The sequence below is a fragment of the Arabidopsis thaliana genome, chromosome 5, assembly GCF_000001735.4.
Source record: "Arabidopsis thaliana chromosome 5, partial sequence".
In the NCBI taxonomy this organism is placed as follows: domain Eukaryota; kingdom Viridiplantae; phylum Streptophyta; class Magnoliopsida; order Brassicales; family Brassicaceae; genus Arabidopsis; species Arabidopsis thaliana.
The window spans coordinates 22,248,349-22,272,834 of NC_003076.8; the positions used below are offsets into that span (position 1 = coordinate 22,248,349).

Sequence of the window (24,486 nt, forward strand, 5' to 3'; positions counted from 1 at the left end):
TATATATATATATATATATACTGATGTCTGACCTGGAATTCAAATACTCCATCCTTATTTACATATATAATCCGACTTAGAAGTGCAACAATGAGTTTAGAAATGACATCGATGATAATTCTTTTGTGTGCTTTTTTTTTGTTTTGGTTTGTGAAACAAATATTACAAAATGTGTGGATTTGTATGAACAGTTTACAACGAGAAGTTGTTGTGTAAATTGGGCTCTTTTCTTCAGAATTCTTGCCACCCAAGGAATCGTTAGTCACTTTTTTGTCGCCGGTTTTGTGAGTTATCAAATATGTATAAAAACATACAAAAACGCTACTACTCGTGAATCTTCTGCAATGCTATTTCTTGGCCTGAAATACCAAAAACAGAACAATCAGAGAGTTATAAGATAGCTAAAGAAGGATCATACACAAACTCATAAGAGTATAAAGCAAACCTTTTTAAGATACTTCTTGTGAAGTTTCATTGCACCAGTACAGGCTTTTTTAGCATCCAAGTTTCCGGTTATGTCGTTTAAGATCTGAGCAAAATACACAGATTAAAGAGGACTTCACTTGTAAAACAGATAAAAACCGCTCTGAATTCTCTGCATTACCTTTACAACGTCATCAAGTCCTCGAGCTTCGGTCATTAACTTAGAACTCTTGTCTTTCAAAACACTAGCCACTAAGAAAACAGAGATAGGCAAAGGACCTTCCGCGCTTTTCCCTCCATTCTTCATGTTCTCTCTCTCGTACTTCCCGCATTGGTTTATCGACTTTGGTTTACCTTTGGAGGAACCTTCGATTCTCTCTCCCTCGAATTGAGGCTCCTCATATAGAGAATACATTTCAGGGTCGTACTCTAATGCCCACATCATCTGCTCAAGGAATACATGTACGTATCAGTCTTTATTAGTGTGCGGTCAAAGAACAATGTTTCTGAGTTTGTGATTTGTGAAGTTTATAAAGAGACGAAGAAGAACGTTACCTCCCAAAGGTACAAGGAGTCACAAAAGGAGAATTCTCTTCGGAACTGAACCATTATCATTCGAATAGCAAAGAGATAGTCACCACCACCCAATTTCTCTGCATTTCAAGATCCATAATGTCTTTCAAGATCTCTCTTGCTCAACCAGTGACGATTAGTTATATACTAAAAGTGAGGTTAGAAAGCTTTAATAGATACCTAAGTGATGGTGAAGTTTGGGGTCAATAATCTGAGTGATTGAAGCCAAATGAGTAAGCTGTGCTTCGACTCCAACTGATCTCCCCGTGTCACGAAAATTCCCTCGCTTTCAAGTTCAAAAGAAGAATAAAAAACCTTTAGTATTATCTGATTACAGAGAGAGTCAAGACAAACTTATATGAACACAAAACATAGAGGTATAGTACCAATCGGCGCATCAATCTTTCGAAACACCAAAAAGCATCAGCTTCGTCCTCAAGAAGCATAATCATAGGGGAACAAAGATCACTCATTCCTACTCAGAAGAAAGAGTAGATAGATCAAAACATAAGAATCAATCAGGGCTTGAACAAAGGATAAACCCTGTTCTTTCTTTATATTTAACTGCTTACCTTGGCAATAACCAACATCATTGTCTATCCATGCGTAAAGAGCTAGAATGTCCCAAAGCTTAGACAAGTTCTCCTTTTTCTCATAGAATACCAAAGTCCTATCTGTGCGATTTACATCAAGACCTGAAAACAAGAGTTTACGCAAGTCAATTCAATGACATATTGAATTATCTCTCTGTTGTGACCAAAGCAGTGTTATTACAGACCTATTTGGTGAAGTGTTAACAGCCATTGAATAACTTTCTGGTCCAAAGGTCCACGGCTTGCAAGATCTTTGAAGAAATCTGAACCATTTGCACCTGAGATAAAACATAAAAATTATAAGTTCTAGTGAAAGGTGTTTGTTCTACTGTTTCCTAGAGCAAAAGATACAAATTTTTACCTAAATTTGTTTCTTGTAGTACAATAGGATCGTAAATGGGTTCACCCTTGTTGGTAATTACAGGTGCAGTAATGAATCCACCACTTCCGATGACGGGAAACATTTGTTTACATTCCTCCTTCCAAGAAGCATACTGCAATCTGAAAGGAAATATCCATACTTCAAAAAAAAAATATATATAGAGCAAAGAGAGTGCAAGATAAAGAGGATCTATTATAAACTAATATATAGGTGAAAAAGAACACCTTCTACGTTGTCGGATTTGCTCTCTTTCTTCAAATGTGCTTTTTGGATCATAACAACCAAGTAAGAATTCCCAGACTTCTCCTCTAATTGATGGATGGATCCCCTAGACCAGTCAAGCAAAAAGATTGAAATGATAAGAAAACCAAATCTGATACCGTGTTGCTAACCGTGTAACTCTTGATTGAAATGATAACAAAAGCAAGCAAAAGGATTTAAACTATAAGTGATTTTTTGTATATTCAGGACAGATTTAGTTAACGTTGCAGTCTTTGGAAACAATGTATAGAGACTTACCCCTCGTTGGATTCGACTTAGAGTCTTGCCAATATCAAGGAATCCTTCTGTTGTAAATGCAGCTTGCCATTTTCTTACACTTAGAGTTTTACCAGGCTGCACAAACATAATTAAGAAACAAGGTAGGTCTTGTCAGCAAATTGAGACTCTGCCATTCTCTAAAACATAATCATGTGATGCTACAAAGCAAGATCAATGCTAGATATGTGACCCTAAACAATCAGCATCAGAAATCATAAACATTGATATACCCAACCCATTAAACCATAACTAGTACTGCTCTCTTCTCTGGTTTGATCACATCAAAACAATGAATAACAATGGCAAACAAAATCTCCAAATTCCAAGGAGGATTCTGCATTTCTCTAAACGAAACCATGAGAATATCAAATCTAGAAAGAGCACTAAGATCAATAATCCCATTATAAATCAGCATCATAAGACATAAACATGTCATAGCCTAAATCATAACTAGTAAATGCTCTCATCGCTTATTTGTTCATATCTACCAATGGTAAAAGTTCCAAATCCAAAGAGACATCACGCCGATAATAATATAAATAATGCTAAAAATTAGCTGAAAATTTTAGAATGAAGAATCTAAGCAACACCAAAAGAACACATTTTGAACATAAACCCAGTAAAAGAATCTGAAAGCTCAGAGAGAATCGCAAACGCCAATCTCATTGATAACGAATCCAATGCTGACCAAAATCCAATAAAAGTCAATAACAAAGATGAAAGTATCAGGGAAAGGAACAAACTTTGATCTTGAATTTGGTATTGGGGACATCAGTGCACTCAGGACGAATCAGGTAATAAGAATCTGCTGGTTCTGCGGCGGCTCCCCACATTTTTATCGAACTTTTTCAATCTCCCTCAAAAAAATAAAAATTACAACTTTCCCGGGAAAATCAAATGAAAAATCCAAATAAAAAATGGGTTTTTTTCTACAAACAAGAATGGAGAAGACGAAAGAGAAAAAAAACTGGAACCCTCTCAAAAGATCAATTCTTTTCTTTGTCAAATTTTGGAGAAGAAAGAAAACAAATTAGAGATCTAATTAAGAGGGGTCCAGTTTTTGAGATTAAAAGAAAAGATGAAAGACAGAACTTTTCTTTTCTTTTGGGGTTGCAATTATTTTACTAGTAATCTAATTAATCATCAACTATGTTGAGTGGTCTCTGGAGAAGCAAACATTTTTAATGGTGGTGAATTAAGAAGGTGTTGATCGTTTGGTCAACCTCATCGATCTTTCTTTTATTATCTTTCTCTTCCCGTTTTTAGTAAACGAGAGACAAGGTTGCGTTTTTTGACAAAGTTTCTGGTTTAGTCAATCTGTTGACATAGTTTTTGGTTTAGTCAATCAGTTTTTGGTTTGGAGTTTTGGGTTAGTGATTAAACCGGATTCAAACCCTCTACAGGACTAAGAGTCTTTGTGTTTAATCGAACTTTTACAAAAAGTGTTTGAACCCGGTTTACTCACTATGCCGGATTTCTATACTTTGATAATTTAGTTCGATCTCCATCCGATTTGATGCAATTTGTGTTGGATGATTTAATTTTTGTTAGAACTAAACACGGTGACAAAATTAGCTTTCTGTTTAAGTATTTTCGATTTGGTTCGGTTTTTATTTGTTTGTTCTTCTCCAAAACCCTAGAAAACTAGGTTTGGAAAACATTGGAAGAAACTAAATTAGGTGTCATAACCCACATTAGATTTTTCGCCGAGTGAATTAAGTTGTGTCTTGTTTTGACGTATTCAACGACTCCGACATTAGTCGTTAGAAAGGTTTAAGTCACTCATCGTTTCAGCCAAACGACAAAAGTAGACTAAGCCACCCCAAGACTTGAAAAAATAACTGTTTCTATTCAGAGACAAAATAATGGAATTGTATGTAAGCGATGTGGTTGATCACAAAAAAAAAAAAAGAAGAAGAACGTAAGCGAAGTAAACTATATTGATGAAAAAAATAACAGAAGAAATAAAACTAAACAATACAATCACCAATATAATTACGCCCGATCCTCTCTAGTTGCCCAATATACATAAAATGCATAGGTGAAAACACATATAAAGAATGCAAAAAGGGCAAAATAAGCTATAAACGCCATTAGTCCCAAGCCCTCCATTCCCCCTTCTCGTTTTGTCTGTATACTGTGTATTGAAAGCCGAAAGAAACATATATTCAATAACAAAGAAGAGGTTTTATAATAATAATTAGCTTCGAAGGAAAACTTTCATATAAGTGATGACCAAACAAATGGAAACTTAGATACGACTAGTGAATAATATATATCTTACTATTACCTCTTGTATCTAAATAAATGGTAAATTATAGAGCGAGTAAGGAGATTGACCTTTTACGAAAAAGAATAAAGAGGTTTACCTCTACAAATAAATGGAAACTATATAAAGTTCTTAATCACGTACATTCAATATATATATGCATATCATAAACATGCCATGTTAGGATTAAACGCTTTCCAATGGAGAATCTTATATTTAATATACAAAATTCGAAATAGTTTATAGTAGAAAGCATGTCATATACCCAAGATTTAGTGAATCATAATTGAAAAAGCTTATTTATGTGTGACAGGCTAAGAAAGTAGAAAGCCGGTAGAAATTAGCAATCCAAATATGAAAGATTCATGAAACTTAAGGAAAACTGTTGAATTGAAATATCATAACTAATAATTTTGAGTCAAGAAAATGTTAACAAGAATTTCATACGTTTGTGTGAAGCAGCAAAATGTCTCTAACAATTCTCTTTAGAAAAAATTCAGACCAATGTATTTTGTTTGTATCTCTTACTTAGAGCATCCCCATTGGTGAGATACCATGTAGGTATCTCACCAAATTAATATTAATATTTTTATAGAAATTGTTTTTGAGAATCCTAATTTAAATTTATATCTCCATTGGTGTGAAATCCATTTGAGTATTTTATCAATATAATTTTATTTTATTAATGTTAATTAAATTAACACTTTATCTAAATTTTCATTAATATTCTCATAGACATTTCAAATTATATCTTAAATATATCCATAATCTAAGTTATAAAAGAAAAGAAAACACTAGAAATATCATGGGTAACAATAGTAAAGACATGAAATCTATATAAATAAAGAAATAAAGTAATAAATATACATAAATTTATCAAAGAAATAAAGTAATAAATATACAACTCACATGCTATATGTAATTTGTTACACAAGCGTATCTCAACAATTAAGTGAATAACATATATAACATATGACTGAAAAAAAATCTACCAAATATTAAATATTCTAAAATGAACAAAAAATGATATAGGAAACCAAAAGAATGTAAGGATTATTATTTATAATCAACCAAGAAAATTGGTGACCATAGACAAAGGAACTAAACAAAGCCCTTTTTTCTTCAAGTCTATTGGTAGTCCACCTTGGTTTGGCACTGCACTCACTCTTTTCTCCTATGTAAGATTATCGTATCGTAAATTCTTGTTAGAAGTCGGAATATAATTGGTATAACATATGATTGAATTAACTATACTAAGGTAAATTATATAGTTAATATGTTTCTTACATCATCACCCACAATACCACCCCCGTGTCTAGTGTTGTTGTCTTGTAGGTTCATCATGCTATAGACCTATAAAACGAAAAACAAATCCCAAATTGTCAATAACTGTTTAAAATATTTATGTACTAAATTAATTTATAAGGTACATTTGACTTGTTAAAGCTGATTATTATATACATTGATGTCAAATAGGAACTTAAGAAATGGCACAGATTGTTGCATCAAGTTGTTGGATAATATCAATTATGAGTCAAGTCAAAACCTAAAATTTTAATAAACTGTTTGTCTCTCTTGGCAAAAAGAAATATAAATTCATTCCTTATCTTTGACGTCTAACCTTATCATCAATCCAATGTCCTAAAACATATAATCACCATATGACTAATATAGATAATTTATATATCTGTATCAAAGCATATTTACTTATAAATATAGTCGGTCGTCGACTGTTTGTACAAAACGAAAAAATAAATAAAAAGAATCTATAATCACGTTCTTAGAAAATGATACGATAAAAACATAAAGAAGGAAACTATAAAATGAATAATGCCTGAAAAAAATCATTTCATCACATACCTACAGTTAACTTAAAATTTATGAAGTGTTCTTGTAGTGTTAATTTTCACGAGTTGTATAGTAATAATCGATCTTTTGTGTTGATCACCGCGGCGATAACCACCAAACTAACATCATTTTGTAAATTAAAATTATATGTATTCATTTCGAGAGGGAGAGAGAGATATATATACTGACGTTAGGGCTACCAGAAGGAGAAGAGGCAGTGTCTTCAAGATCATGATGACGGCCAAAAGGAATCTCTCTATTTCTTGTCCTCTTGATGTCCAAATTAGATCCTTCTTGCTTCGACACGTTGAGGGTCTTCTTAGTGGCCACGAATGACGCTGCGTCGGAGACAGAGGAAGAGCTGAAATCTCCGACGTCAACTATGCTTGAAGAAGCCTCGAAGAAATCCTCAAAGTACATCGTCCAGCTACTTTCTTCTGGATTTTGGTCGTCTGTAAACATGGCCGTTTCATGTTTGCTCATAATGAAGGCATTGTTCATTGAACTCTCCATGAAAACTTTGTAAGAGAAAAAAGAAAGAGAGTTGTTTTTTGTTGGTTGGTTTGTGTAATTTGGTGGCAGCAGATGAAAACATGCGTGAGGGTTTATTATATATATAGTGAAGTAAATAAATAATCAAATTAACCAAATTAGTATTAATAAATTGTTCTCTTTAATACTATTTTGCTGTCAATGATGGGGAATGTAATGTTGGTTTGGAATCTTGGTTTGTGGGGTCGCTCTATCTGTTGTTTCTCTATTTGGTTGGAATAAAAGTTGGTTGAAATGTTCAAACCAGTTCAATATACTGTTATCCTGCAAATTAAAACATAAATATGAAATTTTATATTAAAAATAAAACATTCGAGCTTGGTTTATGAACACTTTTATGAATAGTATTAATTATTCGTGTTAAATTATCTAAAATGTCGTAACATGAATAAAGTAGAATATTGTTTTGTAAACGGTCTGAAGTATAAATTATGAATGAGTAGTTAAAATATTAAGAAATTAAGAAAAACATGATGTAGAACTATATGATTGAATCATTTTACAGTATATGCAATTATTCCAGATAGTTTTTTTTTTTTAACTTGCAGTTATAGAGACATGGTTACTTTTTTAAATCTTTTTTTCAACAAATAGTCAAATATGTAAATGTTATTCACAGACTGTATATTTGACTGTATATAACATATTTGTGCTCAGCTTTAGCTTCTAAGTTTTTGGAGTTGTATTTTCCGTCGAGCTACTCTATTATTACTTTAGCATCTTTATGGAATAATTATTTGGTGTATCCCTAATTATAATTTATATACAGATAAGTAATAGTATAGACTAGTGTAAGAAACACACATTTATGAGGTCGCCTAAAACAAGAGCGAAGCCGGTCTATTAAAATAATAATTATAATTTGCATTTCTATGTGATGATATGGAGGAAGATGTGTCACATTCTCCTTCATATAGGTAACATAAAGTGTCGTATGAGGTTTAATAACATGTAAACTACTTGCAAGGTTTAATGTCAATATATTAAAGCCAACTATAAAATTAAATCTTAAATCTTATAACAATTACATGTCCTCCGTAACCATGTTTACAAGATTAGATTTAGATTTTAGAGATGTTTAAAAGTAGCACAAATATGTCCTCAAGTTTAGCATATATAAACCTTAAAATCTCGTGTTAACACGTTTAGTCCTTGTATTGTGTGTCGACGGAAAAATAAAGACATATGTATGTGGAAGGAAATAAAGTATCAGGTTTTGTGATTTTGGGATAACATGTATATGAACCAATAATGCTACATGTGCATTGTAACTTTCCTCCACAATTAGTATTGATAATAGAAAACAAGGAATAAATAGTCTGACGTCGCATTTTCGCTCTTTCCTGATATAAGTTAATGAATAGAGTGGACTGAAACATCATTAGATTCCTAATTAAAATTTTCTCTTATTGATCCACTTGGATGGTCAATTTACTAACTTCTGGATTATGAATAAATCAATGATCAAATGCGCCGGTTTCACATTATCCAAAAACAAAAATATAATAGTTAAAATCTATGCTACTACTAGGCGCATTTCAATCAGTTCCCTTTTGTTAACAATATAGTATTTTATTAATAAACAAAAATTAGTAAAATTTTGATAACTTGAGGAGCATGGTTCATGATTTAAGAGAAGAATATGGAAGGCTGTCATGCTGATGAAGTTAAAATTTGTCGACCATATCGATATTAAATTTGAATTTAAATTCGGCATATCACACCATTTACTGTTCAAATTGCAAAGAAAACGAAAAGTGTGATAACCAGGAAGTTATATGGATGTGACTATGTGAGTGCATAAAATCGAAATATAAATCGATGTGAGAGCATAGAACTATATGTGAATGTTGAATGTATGAAGTTACAAACCTAAACTATAAATAAACATGGATCAAAATGATCAGTCCTACTTTCACCCGACATCCTAATTGTCTTTTCTTTTCCTTTTGTAATCTCCAATGTCTTTGATTCGTTGTGGCCACTTCTGTACAATTCTCTTGAGTTACTTTTTTTTGTTTGTATCAAAAAATGACTAAAAATGTAATTCTTGAGTTACTTTGTACCTAAACATTTACTCTCTTGCAAGATATTCCACTCATCAAAGTTTAGGTACCACAGACAGAGTTACGTCTTAGCAGGATTGATATTCGCATGTAAAGGGTTCGAATTTTGGGTGTTATTGATCATGAAACAAAAAAAAAGATTGAGAACAGCATCCTAGAATTCCAAAAATGATCACTTTACTGTAATTTAGATAAGAACATTGGGTAATGATCACTAAAACAAATACAACAAAAAGATCTAGAATTTGTCATATTCCAATATATAATATCATTGACTTAGTAAAACTCCTTGACATACGTCAATAGAAGATCTTGCAAAGATTTTATTTCACTAAATAATGTTCAGAAGCCGAACTTAAGAACTAATTATATATCAATATGTGTCCTTTCTTTCATTTATTTAACTGTTGTTTCGTCAGGTTATATGTCGACACAAAAATTATTTTACCTATTGTAAGCCTTATTTTATTACAATCACTAACGTGACAATGGCCACTGACCATTTTTTTATTTTTATTTTTATGTGATAATCTAGGCCAAAATCCGTCTAATCTGTGTTAGAGCTCGACTAATCTGAAAATAGGTTCAAGAACAACGAAGCTGTTCAAGAATGATTTTGTTTCCCTTTAACATCTATTTTGTTAAATTTGTTATATCCAGTTTACAAAAAGACTTTATCAGTAAACCATATTTTTGACATAAAGTCTACGTGGAGTGGAGGAATTAGTGGGTTCCAACTTACAATTATTGCTACAAAACTATATAAATTATGATCAAAGGAATATTGGTATAATAAGGAATATTACTTTGTACTTAAAATAATCAAATACAGGTCAATGCTTTGTATATTTACAATTATTATTTTTTATTTTTTTTGGGGTCACATATCATTTTTCTTTTTTTAACAACTGGGGTCTACATATCATACGGTTAGAGGTATTAACGTAGCTCACCGGTCTCGTGAAAAAAGAAAATAGCTTTCACTATCACTCTTTCCGCGATTAGTAATCGTAAATTTTTTTGTTTTAAGTACCCAAACTTACAAAATTACCTCCTTTTCTCTTAAGACACTGAGTTCTTGAGGATATACTTTGTACATAATGTAAATCTCATATGTTTTTATTTTCTCTAAGTCTTCTGAATTAGGCCAAAAAAAAAAGAGAAACTTAGAAATTCCAAATCGACACGTATAGCAATATACCGCCCCGGGAAAATGAAATGCACATGCTGATGCTATGACATATTGACATGCGCATGTGAGTCACCAAAGATTCTCAAGTTGTTAAGCTAAATATGATTATGAGAGCGGTTAAGGCCAATGATTAGGAATTAGGATGCTAAGCCGTATCCAACAGAAACAAATCTTTAATATTTAGCTGTTTCCTAATAATTGTCTATCTTTTGTCCTTTTACTCTTGAAAATGGTTAATTATGATACTACTTCATACGTATTTTAGATATAATATTGTTAATTTACGATTACAAAAGTGTTGAAAAAGGACTAGTTTAATGGTTTTTTCTCATAATATTCTTGTTAGTGATATATAAAAGTTGTTGTATTAGAACAATTTGTATCAAGAAATTATTAAATTTATAAGTTAAATTCTCTCTTATATGAAGCAATTATTTCCGACAAGACATGCATATGATGCTCCAACCTAGAACGAAAGCTCATAATTAACTGCGGTTAAATCATAACACGTACTCTAGTATATTAAACAAGAATTGACATGTAGCTTTTAGGAAGTATAATTACAATCATGTACACAGTACTAATGTATATTGAATTTTCTACAGTGTTTTTTTTCGGGTTAAGAGAATCAAACTGTATTAGACTCTGAAATGGTTGATGCAGAACAAAAAACAAATTTGTGGGCTTAATGGGCTTCGACCGGGCAAGTTATATATAACATGTACCGACAATTGAGTTGAGTTCAATTGTAGCATGTACACTAAACACATTCGAAACTTGATTCTGCCCATATTTAAATAAAATGTATATACAATAATAAGTAGCATGTAATATATAGATAAAATCTACTCTATATAAAAAATAAAGTTTTTTTGGAAGAGATTTTTTTATATACTTAATTACATGCCATGAAATTAAAATATTTTGGTAAAGAGAAAATTATTTAAAATTATTTACATCAAAATTTACATTTATTAATTTCATACTACAAGCCTTAAGATAGCTCATAACTTCATATCATAAACCTACAGTAATTCAACAAAATAAACTTTTCATAGTAACAAACTAGGTAAAAATTAACTTTATGGTAACAAATGATTTCATAATCCATTGATATCAATTGTCTTAATTACATTCCAAGATAATCAAAAATAAATTATTTACGAATCAGTTGATCAATGATAAAAACATCTAATAATATGATATATGTTTTAAAAACGCTTAAAAATCATGTTATTTATTATATAACACATAAAATCAAAACTTACTCAATTCAGAATTTGTACACAAAACCACATTATTTTTACAAATAAACCTCTAGAAGTTGACAATTTAGCACAAATACTAAATCAATAGTGTTGGTCTCTCCCAATATATACGCGCATATATACACTTATATACTCCTTAGTTCTTATATAATTCTCTTTCTCTCTATAAAGTATAAACAATTGCGAAACCTAAATTACTTAAAATCTCTCTCTCATTTGAATTCTTCTTAGTGTTTAGATTCCAGGTCAAACTGTGATCCATCATCTTTGCTGCTAGACTAAATTTTTTTCTCTGATCGAGTTAAAAAGTTTTGGACTTTCTAATTTTTTAATTCGACGAAAAAACCTCTCCAACAATGGTTTTATCGGCGAAGCAAACCCCCTCTTTGAAGATATACATACAGTAATAAGTAGCATGTAATATATAGATAAAACCACACTATATATCAAAAATAAATATATTTTTGGAAGTTTTTTTTATATACTTAATTACATGCCATGAAAGTAAAATATTCACGCTAAAGAGAAAATTGTTTAAAATTATTTACGTCAAATTACATTTATTAATTCCCTACTATAAGCCTTAATATAGTTCATAACTTCATATCATAACCTATATTAATTCAGCAAAACAAACCTTTTATAGTAACAAACTAGGTAAAAATTAAATTTATGGTAACAAATGATTTCATAGTCAATTGATATCAATTGTCTTAATTACATTTCAAGATAATCAAAAATAATTTATTTATGAATCAGTTGATCAATGATAAAAACATTTACTAATTAATATGATATATCATATATGTTTTAAAAACACTACAAAATCAAAACTGACTCAATTCATAATTTGTACACAAAACCACATTACTTTTACAAATAAACCTCTAAAAGTTGGCAATTTAGTACATATACTTTTTGTTTTTTCTAATAACATTTTCTTTTCTAAAACATAAAACCAAAAATACCAACTGAAAGTAAACCAAAACCTATTTGCAAGTACATAATTCTTTAACAAAAAGTACCGAATTTGTTTTATTTTGTCAACAAGCTTAACGAATTAAAAAATAAATTAATAGTGTTGTTCTCTCCCAGTATATACGCGCATATATACACACTTATATACTCAAAAGTTTTTATATAAATTTTTTTCTCTCTATAAAATATAAACCATTGTAAAACCTAAATTACTTAAAAAGATCTCTCTCATTTGAATTCTTCTTATTGTTTAGATTCCAGGTCAAACTGTGATCCATTATCTTTGCTACTAAACTAAGTTCTTTTCTCTGATCGAATCAAAAAGTTTTCAACTTTCTAAATTTTTTTAGTTCTAAGGAAAAAACCTCTCCGAGAATGGTTTTATCGGTGAAGCAAACACTCTCTCCGAAAATCGGACTTTTCCGACGAAACCCTTCATCCTCACTAGGAAGATCTCCTGTTTCTCTCTCGTTTCCATCGACGGAGCTTCCAAAACGCACCGTTTTAGCCGTGTCAAAGCCGCTTCATCTCTCTTCTTCTCTGAGAGCTAAGTCTCCGGTAGTGAGATGTGAAGCTTATGAAGCTGACCGATCAGAGCCTCATCCGATCGGTGATGATGCTGCGGCGGCGGAAACGAAATCAGAGGCGGCTAAGAAATTGAAGATCGGGATTTACTTTGCTACTTGGTGGGCTTTGAACGTTGTGTTCAATATCTACAACAAGAAGGTCTTGAACGCTTATCCTTACCCATGGCTTACCTCGACGCTTTCTCTTGCCGCTGGTTCGTTGATGATGCTTATCTCTTGGGCTGTTGGGATCGTTGAGACTCCCAAGACGGATTTTGATTTCTGGAAAACTCTTTTTCCGGTAAGTGAGTTGGTGGCGAAATTGAGTTTGGTGGGTTGGTGAGAAAAATTAGGGGAAAAAGGTTAAAACTTTAGGTTTGATTTCGATGTTTACGATGATGGGTATTTAGGTTTAATGTCAAATTGATGCAGATCTTGCATGAATATTTGTTGTTTTTTTGTTACTTGAGTGATTTGCATAGTTTTGTTTGCTTCCTAAGATAATACTGAGGGAGAGAGAGAGAGTAGAAAGTGATGTTTTTTGGCTGCTAAATTCTGAAAATTCAAGTGTCAACCAAATCAGCTTGTCATTATATAGCTTCTAGTATTTCATTCTAGTTTAAAGTATTGAACTTTTTGATATTTTGTTGTACTGAAAGTGGTTTATGTTGAATTGCATATAGGTTGCTGTGGCACACACAATTGGTCATGTGGCTGCAACGGTGAGTATGTCAAAGGTTGCTGTTTCTTTCACTCACATCATCAAGAGTGGTGAACCTGCGTTTAGTGTGCTTGTCTCGAGGTTTATTTTGGGTGAAACCTTCCCTACTTCGGTTTACTTGTCTCTCATTCCAATCATTGGTGGTTGCGCTCTGTCTGCCCTTACCGAGCTTAACTTCAACATGATTGGTAACATATATCTTCATCTTATTTGTTAGATACATTGAGGTGTAATTGGGATTGAGATTTGAAATGGCTTTGCATGTTTGATTTTGGCTTCAAATCTGCTGCTCCTTACTTTTCAGGTTTCATGGGAGCTATGATTTCGAACTTGGCTTTCGTGTTCCGTAACATCTTCTCGAAGAAGGGAATGAAGGGAAAGTCTGTGAGCGGGATGAACTACTACGCCTGTCTCTCAATGCTGTCCCTATTGATCCTCACTCCCTTTGCCATTGCTGTTGAAGGACCTCAGATGTGGGTCGATGGCTGGCAGACAGCGCTCGCTACTGTCGGACCACAGTTTGTCTGGTAATTTCCCTCTACAACGAAAGAAAACTCTTTTAAACTCGAAAGATAGTTTCTTTACGTGTTTAATGCATTCTTGTCCTGTTCCTAGAATCCGTTGTGAAAGACCCACTTGTCAATTTCTTGTCTTTAGCTCTCAAATTTTGTTTGTTATCATCTAAACGTTTAAGAATCCTTGAGTCTTTTTAGTGATTAGGGCAATGAATCCATCCCATTCACTTATCCGATTCCACATTTTTCTTTAATCAAATTTGCAGGTGGGTGGTTGCGCAGAGTGTGTTCTATCACCTCTACAACCAAGTGTCTTACATGTCTTTAGACCAAATCTCTCCCTTGACGTTTAGTGTTGGTAACACCATGAAACGTATCTCCGTCATTGTCTCCTCCATCATTATCTTCCGCACTCCAGTCCAGCCCGTCAATGCTCTTGGAGCAGCCATTGCTATCCTTGGAACCTTCTTGTATTCCCAGGTAAACATAACCTTACCTTGACCAAAATACCCTTATTATCCATATCATATATGATAAATAAAAAGCGTCTTCTGCATCACTTCACACCCACATGATGAGACTTAAGTCACTTACCTATAACTTCTTTAACATTATCAAGAAACCGTCTTTAGTTTATTGGTTTGGTAGCAGATTAGAGGTTTCTTGATTCGGCGTTGTAATGTTTCTTTGTCCTGGTTTTTTGGTGTGTTTTGCAGGCAAAGCTCTGATGCGAAAGACATAAGAGTGTAATAAGGGTCTGGTGTTGAGCTCCTGACTTCGGTTAAAACCGGGAAAAGAGCTTAATGTAGATATTTGTCCTCAATAATGAAAGAAATGATGAGATTGGACACTACCATGTTTAGAGTGTGTTAGGCAGTTTTTTTTTTTTTACTTTTGAGTTTTTTTGAATTTGGGGGAATGAGAAGATTGCCTCTTTGTAACTAAAGTGGGAAATAGATATTTGTCCCCTTGAGAATAAGACACCCTGCAACTCTCTTTTTAACTTGGAGAGACATATTATAAAAAGTAGAGAATATTTATCTCGAGATTATTCTCCTTTCCTTTGCATAAAAAGATAAAATTATGCATGCATCGATTTTCAGTACATTTAGGTTGCTGTTTAACTTTCATGCACTAGTTATGTCGGAAAAAGCTGATGTTCGAAGTTATATTTTGGAGAGTAATGGAGTATTGAGAATTCTATTAACAAAGGAAAAGAAACCAAAGAGTGACAACAGTAATCAGCTAATCCTTATTGAATTTTATTACAAAAGTAATGTTGATGCATTAGATTTGGTTCAGACTTGGAAAAGAGAGAGAGCAATGTCTCTTGGGACTTCAGAAGAAGTAATGTTGATACATTAGATTTGGTTCGGACTTGGAAAAGAGAGAGAGAGACATGTCTCTTGGGATTTCAGAAGAGGCAGAGAGATATGTTTGGTGAAGGATATACTAAAAGAAGATTCTTTCTCTATTGGATTTTGCAACTTTGCTTATATTATTATTTTTCATACATCAAAGTCACCACTTCTATTTTTTCTTAAATCTTAAGGATCACAATTCACAAGGGGAACATAACTTTGGCAGATTGGTATACTATATGCGAATATATATGTCTTCTAGCAATTTGGACCTCTTTCCAATGTAACATCTCGTATGAAATTTGAGATAAATAAGCTATTAGAGTTCTGAGATCATATCTCATGTTTGTATCTGCAAAAGTAGGATTTCGTTTTGAAAACGAAAAAGAAAGCAGATTGAGGAACATAAGACTATTTCCAATATGAAATGTTTTTTATTTTATTGATAATACATTTATTCAAATTTCGTTCTCTTCGTAATCTTTTTCTATTTCCAATTTTGTTGGAAACGTACTGACCAGAGAGAAGTAAAGTACAAACAGATTACAAGTACAAAAAGGATTTCATTCTGTCTGAATAACTGAAAAACAAACATAAGTGTTTCTCTCTTCAAACATCAAGATATTTAGCCACTGTCTGAACATCTTTATCTCCTCTTCCGCTGAAGTTCAAGACCACTCTCGTCCCGTCTGATAATGTGGGACATAGCTTCTCGAGGTAAGCTAGTGCGTGTGAGGTCTCCAGTGCTGGAATGATTCCCTCTAACCGCGACACTCTCTTGAACGCTACAGACCACAAACCAAAGGGAATGCAAAGGTAAGTTATGAAACAAAGAACAGATTTTCAAATACAGAACTAAAGACTATGCATCGGTACATTACCTTCCAACGCTTCTTCGTCGGTTATGCTATAGTATTCAGCCCGTCCCATGTCTTTAAAGAAACTGTGCTCGGGTCCGACTCCAGGGTAGTCCAATCTGTAAGAGAAAATCAAACCATGTTCATGCAGCCGTGGCTAACTGAGTAGACTTATTATGGTTACCGGATCTGAATAGAGAATTTCACTTACCCTGCACTGATGGAGTGTGGTTCAATGATTTGTCCATCATCATCTTGCAGCAAGTAACTCATAGCTCCATGGAGGACACCAACATCTCCCTTTGTCAATGTAGCAGCGTGTTTGCCACTGTCCAATCCGAATCCCGCTGCTTCCACACCGATCATCCGGACCTCTGTGTCATTCACAAATTCATGGAAGAGTCCCATAGCGTTTGAACCACCACCGACACAAGCCACCAAGACATCCGGCTTCCCGCCCCATTTCTCCAACGCTTGTTTCCTTGTTTCTTTACCAATCACAGCGTGAAAGTCTCTGACCATCATGGGGTAAGGATGAGGACCCGCCACAGATCCCAATATGTAATGGGTAGTCTCCACATTTGTCACCCAATCTCTTATCGCTTCAGATGTCGCATCCTTCAATGTCGCTGTTCCAGAGTGGACTCCTCTCACCTATAGCACCAGACACCCAAAAAAAGGTTCAGTAACAAAGTTTATCACATTTAAAAGAGATGGAAATGAATCCTAAGCATCACCTCGGCACCAAGAAGTCGCATTCTGAACACATTGAGTGCTTGTCTCTCCATATCTTGAGCACCCATATAGATAATACACTCCAAACCAAAACGGGCACACACAGTAGCTGTAGCCACACCATGTTGACCCGCTCCTGTCTCAGCAATAATCCTCTTCTTCCCCAACCGCTTAGCAAGAAGAGCCTGAGCCACAGCGTTGTTAATCTTGTGAGCTCCTGTGTGATTCAAGTCTTCTCTCTTCAAGTATATAAGAGGCCCTTCGCCATTCTCGCGCCTGTAATGCTCCGTAAGCCTCTCTGCAAAATACAGAGGACTTTCTCTACCCACATAGTCCTTCAAGATTCCAGCCAACTCTCTCTAACAAAGATTCATTCACACAAATACACAAAGGACATGAATGAGACATTGAACCAGAGGAACCAAAACCATATTTCTAACCATTTCATAAATGAACAGAACCAATTTCATTCAAATGCCCTAGAATCAACATATCCCATCAACAAGATCCGAACTTTATCACAACCCGCAAATGATAACGCTACAATTCCAACGACCCACAACGCAAAATGTCTCATTTTTATCTAATCACGAAGAACAAGGTCTCTACCTGGAAATCATCGTCGGTGGCAAGAGCATAGAAAGCGGATTCAAGCTCAGATAGAGCGTGCATAAGGGTTTCAGGTACATACTTCCCACCAAACTTCCCAAACCGACCGAACGAATCGGGTCGTTGCCACAGGGCCGGGTCAGATCCGGCGGCCATGAGAACAGGCGGGTCCTTGGCGATGGTGCAGGAGACGGAGAAGGATGATGACTTGGAGCGAGACGATGGCAGAGGCGTATATTTGACAGCTTTGAAGGGTGATTTCAAATGGGTCAATTGGGAAGAAGAGGAAGGAGCTGAAGAAACGGAGGCTCTGAAAGTAGCAGAGGTGCCTGAGGCTGCCATTACTGAATGAATCTCTCTCTGAGTCAAATATATTCTTCTCCTTGAAATATCCTTTCAAAGTAACACATGTTTTTATAGATAGATTTTTTTTTTTTTCAAAGAGAATTGGTCAAAATCTGACCACAAAATTCATATTAAAAAAATATATTTGTAAAATCCTAAATCTGCTTTGATCAGATTTGATAAATTTGGTTATTTGTTGTCTTCATAAAAAAAAACAAAAAAAAACAAAAATTAAATATTGATTAAAATTTAACAAATCGCAAATATTTAAATTTGAATTTTTATATATCTATTTCCTTTTGGAGATATAAGCAGACACATGTAAGCAGACCAAGAGAAGAAAAAAAAAGTTGGTAGGACTGGGGTAAGTTGGATAGTATTTTAAGTTTTTAACACATGGTTTTCAAAAACATATCCAATTGAGCCATCACCTACCAATATTTTTTTGTGTTCATCTAATTGTTTATTAGATAGATGAAAAAATGAAACACAAGTTGGGAATTGGGATACTATATTGGCAAGAGTCAATAACACTTTCAAAAACAATGTATTGAAATTAGAATTTTAAAAGATTTGTGTAGAATTTATAAATCATATGTTATTCAAACATGTATTTTAAAAAATCTCATGAAATTCAGTGTTATTGAACTAATTATTTCAAAATCCACCTTAAAATTCACTGTTATTCAGAACAATTTGTGGATTTGAATTTTAATGATTTTGGAGGATTTGAGAGGATTTTCTTAGTTCAAAATACAGAAATCCAAATCCCATGATTTAAGGTGAGATTTTAATAGATTTTACAAAAATCATACGAACTTTTTTAAAATCGTTAAAATTATTTAAAAACTCAAAGAACTCAAATCACTTTAAATTCTAATTTAAATACATCCCCCAAGCCTATATAGATAACAAAAAGTTTTCATAAACTAAACCCTAATATAGAGAATAAAAATAAAAATAAAAGAAAATAGAGAAAATAAACACATATAATTGACGGAGAAAAAAAACATAGGAGTTATAATCCGCAGAATGCAGAAAACACAGAGAAATCCACTTTACATGAAAACACTTAAAAATTTTCAAAAACTCTTTCTTTAGTTTTCGAGATTTGTGTTTAATCTCTTTTATCTAAAATCACCTTAAAATTCTAAAGACTCTAAAAATCTTCGGGTTTGGTTATGTTCTGTTAATTTGGATTTAGTAAAACTATAACCAAACTCAACCAAAATTAGTTTAATTTTGGATTGTATTTGGTTTGGTTTAGTTTTAATTTGATTAGGTTTTAATTCGGATTTTAAACACAAATCTCGAATCACTAAAGATTTACGCGTGTGGGCTTGATCCCTCCAAGTTCAAAAACTCGGGATTGCCTAGAAAGCTCTCTATTGGTTGGATCAAGCTCACAGAGGCCGAGTCTTTGTTATCAAACTCTCCTACGCTCAAGAGTCTAAGTCTTAGTTACTGCTGGAGTATTGATATCAAGAACTTTGCAGGAGATATGAAAGAATTCGTATTCGATAACTGCGACTTCTTCCCTAAAAAGCCTTGTTCCTTTGACCTGCCTAATGTAGAGATCTTTAAGTACGATCAGGCTCAATTCTCTCCTTCCATGTCAAGAGAATGAATAGGAAACTAAAACAAGTCTACTTGGACTTCTGCGCAGAGGGCGATTACGATGAACCGAATCAAATAACCAAATTAGACGGAACAGTTCTTTCTGGCTTCCTTAACAGTTTTCGAGGGGCAAGGACCTTAAGTGCCTGCCCTTATCTCCTTCAGGTATATTTAAGTCTTAACATATTTACAATACATTTTACATTATTAACATATCTTTGAGAACTGAAGAAAATAGTACTAGCTAGGTATGAAACTTTTCAGTAGTCTAGTGATTAAAAGTGAATGGTTTAATGTAGTTTCCTTATCTAATACCTTCAATCGATTACGTTAAATTTGGTGTATATTTAAGACCGTTAGACATTAATCTTGAGCGGAATATGTGTATTTTTCTTTTTGAAGGCTATCCCAGAATGTGAAGATCCCATAAGACGGATCCCAGAATGTGAAGGCTCATCGTTTATATTATAAGTCATATTGTGGCATCAGTCCACGAACATGTTGGCAAAAGAACCTTACCTATAAGTCTCTTCCTAAGACACTTAAAACGGTGGTGGTAAGAAATTATAGTGGTCGCTTTAATGAGCTAAATGTATTGAAGTTTTTGATTCAGTCCAGAAGTGGACATGCGGATGGGACTATGTTGGAAACAATGGAGCTTTACATGCATAATCGTATGGGGGAAAGTCAAAGGATGTTGGCACATGAAGGAGCCGATATGTTACAGAGTATTTCAGGGGCTGTACAGGTTCTTGTACACAACCCTTGAAAAGTTGAAATATTCAAGACTTCTCACTAGTGTGTTTTGTTTAAACATTTAGTGATGTTCTTGGACGTCTTTGATTTATGAATAACTTGAGCCTCGGGAAGAATGAGGACTTGGACATCAATAAGATTTTATATATATTTTGTTATATATATATATATATATAATAAAGTTTCTTTGATTATTGAAAATAAAATATTATTTAGGGGCTAACGAAACTAGAAACCAAAACTGAACTAAACCGGTGTAAAAGTAATCAAACCAAAACATAGGAATAATTTGATAGTGACGAGGCCACTTGAGTCTGAACCAAACACTATCGATCTTCGAAGATAAGTCGTGACGATGTGGCAAGAAATCTATAAGATGAGAGTTCAAAGATTTTCCATTTATATTATCGATTTTGTATCAACCAAACTTATGTGTCTGGATTCATTTACAGTTGTTTCTGACTGTCAAATACTAACTTATAGATTCTTATCCTTTTTTTGAGTAAACTTTCTATGTTCACGCTGATTCAGTGGTACGACATATGTGGAAGTTTTTTTCAACACGTCTCTCTCCGTTTACTTGGTTACAAAACTTCCATATCAAAACCAAAAATATCACGAACTTTCTAAAGAAAATATAGAGGAATTAACGATTTCTGTCACGTTCACACCATTGGATCAAATTAAATCACAATTCACAAACACATCTCTTCTTTCGAAACTCATCACCACACTTCTGTTTCAATGGATTCAATTCAACAAGACAGATTATCTAGTCTTCCCGACATTCTTCTAATTATGATCATCTCTTTCTTGCCGTTAAAGGAATGTGTAAGGACCAGTGTTCTCTCCAAGAGGTGGAGGTATCTCTGCTTGGAGACCACAAACCTTTCTTTTAAGGAATCTGATTACGTGAATCCTGATATCACCGATGCTGAATATTCGAGAATTGTAGCTTATCGTTCATTCTTTTGTTCTGTGGATAAATGGGTCTCTATAACTCAACATCAAGTCGTCGAAAGCTTCGAGATTTGTTTCTCCCATCTGGTGGGTTTCGAGGATAAGATCGACGCTCTGATCGAATACGCTGTCTCCACACGAGTGAAGAATTTAGTTGTTGATTTGTCAAACCCCTCTTGGAGAAGCAATGGTGATATATCATATCGTCATTTTATGTATACATTGCCTAAAAGCGTTTACAGTCTAACAACCTTGGAGTCACTGAAGATTTACGGGTGCAAGTTTGATCCTTCGAAATTCGTAAACCCTGTATTGCTAAGAAGCCTCTCTATTGGTTGGGTCAGACTCGAAAACCTCCACTCTTTACTATCCAAATCTCCTTCCCTCCAGAGTCTAAGTATCAAAAATTGTTGGGGCGTTGATATCACGTCGATGGCCGGGCAGTTCAGAGAGCTAGTCATTGAGCATTCAGACTTCAGTTACATGCAATGTGCCTTTGAGCTGCCTCGTATACACAGCTTCAAGTACTCTGGGGAGTTGTTCGAGTTCTACTTCGACGTAGTGAATGTGATCATACCAAATGTGTACTTGGATTTTGGAGAAGAGCGAGTATATGATCTACAAAGCCAATCATCAAGAATATCGGGTGAGGTTATTTCCCGTATCATTAACGACCTTAGAGCAGCTGAGACTTTAACTGTCTGCCCTTATATCCTCCAGGTATATTTAAGTGTTCACATTTCACATTTTTACATTACATTTTTATAGTAAATTATAAGATCATTTAAGGGTTCTTGAAATATTTGAATTCTCGCGATATAGTAGTAGTAGTAGTTGTTGTTGGAACTAGAATAGAATTATCAGGTTGAATGTGCATTAATTTTTAGATCATAACATATATAGCTAGGTTTATCCAGATAACTTTTTGAAATATTTAGTTTATTTATTAAAGTATTTTGAAGATGGTTTATTTTATTCAATAATAAGTCACATAGTGTATAAAAATCATCTTGAATGTTTAGTTTTACTATATTAAATTCATAACAGCTACTACGTTAATTTGTTGTATATATTAACCGTTAATCCGTTATAATGTATTTTTGATATTGACATGTGTTTCTTTTCTTATGGAAGGTTATCCCAGAATGTGAAAAGCCATCTGATTTGCTTCAACCTATGGAAACACGACACTTGGTGTTAAGAACTAAGATGCATACCAAGGAGTTCAATGGAATAATTCTTCTTCTCAACAACTGCCCTAATTTGGAGACGCTTGGTTTTGATATTCTAACTCCATGTCCTTTCTCGGTAAGATTTCTACATATATATGCAATAAAGAGTAGTCACATTTTGTCATTACTTAATATGCATGATTTTCTTTTAATATTTTGTAGGCAACTTCGTCAGATGAAGGCATCGATCCTAAAACGTATTGGATGCAGAAGAGAACATGTAAGAGTCTAAGGAAGACACTGAAGGTCGTGGTTATTAGGAACTTTTGTGGTTCCTCAAACGAGCTAAATGTATTGAGGTATTTGATTCGATCAGCGAGCGGTGCTGGAGATGCGTTGGAAAGAGTAGAGCTTTACGTGCCGAATGGGATGGAAGAAAGTCAAGCGATGGTGGTATTTGCTAAAGCGGAAATGTTACAGAGAACTTCGAAGCATGTACAAGTTCTTTGTGCACAACTCTTGAAAAAATGACCTTTTCAAGAGATTGCTCCTAGTGGGTTTTGTTTGCCCATTTAGCTATGGTTTTTGAATTTTTATCTATTGACATTAAGGAAGCATGCTTCCGTACTTTGGTTTGTTTGATTTATGTTTAAGAACCTCGGAGAGTTGAGGACTTTATTTATGTGAACCAGAAATAATAATAAATGTTTTTGATTAATATCAATTTGATAATAATTATATTATAAAATTTAATCTCGATTTTTTAAAATTACGGGATTAAATTTTAACTAAATGGTTATGGAAATCTCTGGTTTTGCAGTCTTGTCTGATGCATTTGTTTCTCGATAACAACATTGATCTGACGGTGGAATGTACAACTCAAAACGGTGAAGTTATCTTTGCATATAAACCATTCCTTCACCGCCTTTTTTACATTTTCTATTATGATCTGCAAAATAACGATTTGAGAAAGGTTAGAATCGAGGAGTATTACCATTATATTTGTTTGGTAAGCATTACATCAACATGACATTTTATTTCAAGCATATGGATAAAAGTGAAAGCATCATGTACTTGGAAATTTGAAAGCCATTGCTTTCAACCTAAGATGATCATTATGTAATTGCTTTTTGCCTTCAATAGTACAATGCTACTATTTTATTTTGTAATTCTATTCTATCATGTTAGGTATGTAAATCTAATGCAGGATAAAGTCTTTTGCAAGAGAATTTCTTTCATTGGCAAAATTTAGCAGCTTTCAATCAATTGCTTCTATATTGACCATGTCATGATCATAATCGGAGCAACTGTGGCTGCACTATTGAGTCTCATCAATTCTCTTGTTTATGCTCCCTTGTTTTTTTTTTTTTTTGGCAACACTAGCAATTATATAGGTCTAACTTTTGTTAAGCCTCAAACTTCATTCCTAAATGATATTTACAATTTAGCAAAAAATAATAATATACAGTGGTATATATATCATGAAAATCATTATTGAAAAATGAAATAAAACTAAAATATATAAATACAAAACGAAGACTGGTTTTAAAAAAATGGGAACAAATAAAGACAAAGTAAATCAGTGTCG

The 24,486-nt window shown here is 33.5% G+C and overlaps 5 protein-coding genes, 1 long non-coding RNA gene and 1 other non-coding gene across 8 annotated transcripts; 3 read left to right on the top strand and 4 right to left on the bottom strand.

Annotated features, from left to right (window-relative positions):
• Nucleotides 1-20: 20 nt before the first annotated feature.
• AT5G54780 (Ypt/Rab-GAP domain of gyp1p superfamily protein) lies at nucleotides 21-3,843 on the bottom strand. The gene is made up of 12 exons (NM_124859.4): nucleotides 3,255-3,843; nucleotides 2,491-2,586; nucleotides 2,196-2,299; nucleotides 1,951-2,090; nucleotides 1,775-1,867; nucleotides 1,569-1,691; nucleotides 1,383-1,471; nucleotides 1,177-1,282; nucleotides 979-1,076; nucleotides 605-868; nucleotides 446-529; nucleotides 21-359 (listed from the first exon to the last, which is right to left on the bottom strand). Exons 1-12 carry the CDS (start codon nucleotides 3,342-3,344, stop codon nucleotides 348-350), a joined length of 1,299 nt encoding a protein of 432 aa, NP_200289.2. The 5' UTR covers nucleotides 3,345-3,843; the 3' UTR covers nucleotides 21-347.
• Nucleotides 3,474-3,573, bottom strand: MIR2938. Its single transcript, NR_143070.1, has one exon. It is a non-coding gene; the product is annotated as a microRNA ath-MIR2938 precursor (primary transcript).
• Nucleotides 3,844-4,386: 543 nt separating the features above from the next.
• Nucleotides 4,387-4,636, top strand: AT5G08265. The gene has a single exon (NR_143071.1). It is a non-coding gene; the product is annotated as an other RNA (long non-coding RNA).
• Nucleotides 4,637-5,637: 1,001 nt separating this feature from the next.
• On the bottom strand, nucleotides 5,638-7,315 carry AT5G54790 (CTD small phosphatase-like protein). 2 transcript variants are annotated; one of them, NM_124860.2, is made up of 3 exons: nucleotides 6,818-7,315; nucleotides 6,068-6,133; nucleotides 5,638-5,954 (listed from the first exon to the last, which is right to left on the bottom strand). In NM_124860.2, the coding sequence occupies exons 1-3, from the start codon at nucleotides 7,139-7,141 to the stop codon at nucleotides 5,847-5,849; spliced, it is 498 nt and encodes a 165-aa protein (NP_200290.2). In that variant the 5' UTR covers nucleotides 7,142-7,315; the 3' UTR covers nucleotides 5,638-5,846. The 2 variants fall into 2 exon arrangements, with proteins under 2 accessions (NP_200290.2, NP_001330209.1); NM_001345100.1 differs by having other exon boundaries at nucleotides 5,638-6,133.
• A 5,470-nt stretch (nucleotides 7,316-12,785) lies between these two features.
• On the top strand, nucleotides 12,786-15,588 carry GPT1 (glucose 6-phosphate/phosphate translocator 1). The gene is made up of 5 exons (NM_124861.5): nucleotides 12,786-13,551; nucleotides 13,934-14,159; nucleotides 14,276-14,498; nucleotides 14,753-14,966; nucleotides 15,203-15,588. The coding sequence occupies exons 1-5, from the start codon at nucleotides 13,060-13,062 to the stop codon at nucleotides 15,212-15,214; spliced, it is 1,167 nt and encodes a 388-aa protein (NP_568812.1). The 5' UTR covers nucleotides 12,786-13,059; the 3' UTR covers nucleotides 15,215-15,588.
• Nucleotides 15,589-16,245: 657 nt separating this feature from the next.
• TSB1 (tryptophan synthase beta-subunit 1) lies at nucleotides 16,246-18,554 on the bottom strand. Its single transcript, NM_124862.5, has 5 exons — nucleotides 18,049-18,554; nucleotides 17,442-17,798; nucleotides 16,916-17,358; nucleotides 16,729-16,823; nucleotides 16,246-16,632 (listed from the first exon to the last, which is right to left on the bottom strand). Exons 1-5 carry the CDS (start codon nucleotides 18,388-18,390, stop codon nucleotides 16,457-16,459), a joined length of 1,413 nt encoding a protein of 470 aa, NP_200292.1. The 5' UTR covers nucleotides 18,391-18,554; the 3' UTR covers nucleotides 16,246-16,456.
• A 2,956-nt stretch (nucleotides 18,555-21,510) lies between these two features.
• AT5G54820 (F-box/RNI-like superfamily protein) lies at nucleotides 21,511-23,429 on the top strand (the record flags this gene model as incomplete). The annotated part of the gene is made up of 3 exons (NM_124863.1): nucleotides 21,511-22,446; nucleotides 22,861-23,034; nucleotides 23,121-23,429. The coding sequence occupies 3 exons, from the start codon at nucleotides 21,511-21,513 to the stop codon at nucleotides 23,427-23,429; spliced, it is 1,419 nt and encodes a 472-aa protein (NP_200293.1).
• Between the last annotated feature and the right edge of the window lie 1,057 nt (nucleotides 23,430-24,486).

Bases quoted from the DNA above. Each gene is read 5' to 3' on its own strand.
- AT5G54780 (NM_124859.4), bottom strand. From the start codon at position 3,344: ATGTGGGGAGCCGCCGCAGAACCAGCAGATTCTTATTACCTGATTCGT. The intron at 2,091-2,195 runs GTGTTCTTTTTC...ATTTCCTTTCAG, and splicing joins CAAATCCGACAACGTAGAAG to ATTGCAGTATGCTTCTTGGA. The intron at 1,283-1,382 runs GTACTATACCTC...TGAACTTGAAAG, and splicing joins AAAGATTGATGCGCCGATTG to CGAGGGAATTTTCGTGACAC.
- AT5G54790 (NM_124860.2), bottom strand. From the start codon at position 7,141: ATGGAGAGTTCAATGAACAATGCCTTCATTATGAGCAAACATGAAACG. The intron at 6,134-6,817 runs GTCAGTATATAT...TTCGTTTTATAG, and splicing joins CTCCTTCTGGTAGCCCTAAC to GTCTATAGCATGATGAACCT. The intron at 5,955-6,067 runs GTAAGAAACATA...AATCTTACATAG, and splicing joins GTGGTATTGTGGGTGATGAT to GAGAAAAGAGTGAGTGCAGT.
- GPT1 (NM_124861.5), top strand. From the start codon at position 13,060: ATGGTTTTATCGGTGAAGCAAACACTCTCTCCGAAAATCGGACTTTTC. The intron at 13,552-13,933 runs GTAAGTGAGTTG...AATTGCATATAG, and splicing joins TCTGGAAAACTCTTTTTCCG to GTTGCTGTGGCACACACAAT. The intron at 14,160-14,275 runs GTAACATATATC...CTTACTTTTCAG, and splicing joins GCTTAACTTCAACATGATTG to GTTTCATGGGAGCTATGATT.
- TSB1 (NM_124862.5), bottom strand. From the start codon at position 18,390: ATGGCAGCCTCAGGCACCTCTGCTACTTTCAGAGCCTCCGTTTCTTCA. The intron at 17,799-18,048 runs GTAGAGACCTTG...AATCTTTGTTAG, and splicing joins CCACCGACGATGATTTCCAG to AGAGAGTTGGCTGGAATCTT. The intron at 17,359-17,441 runs GTGATGCTTAGG...CTGGTGCTATAG, and splicing joins TGCGACTTCTTGGTGCCGAG to GTGAGAGGAGTCCACTCTGG.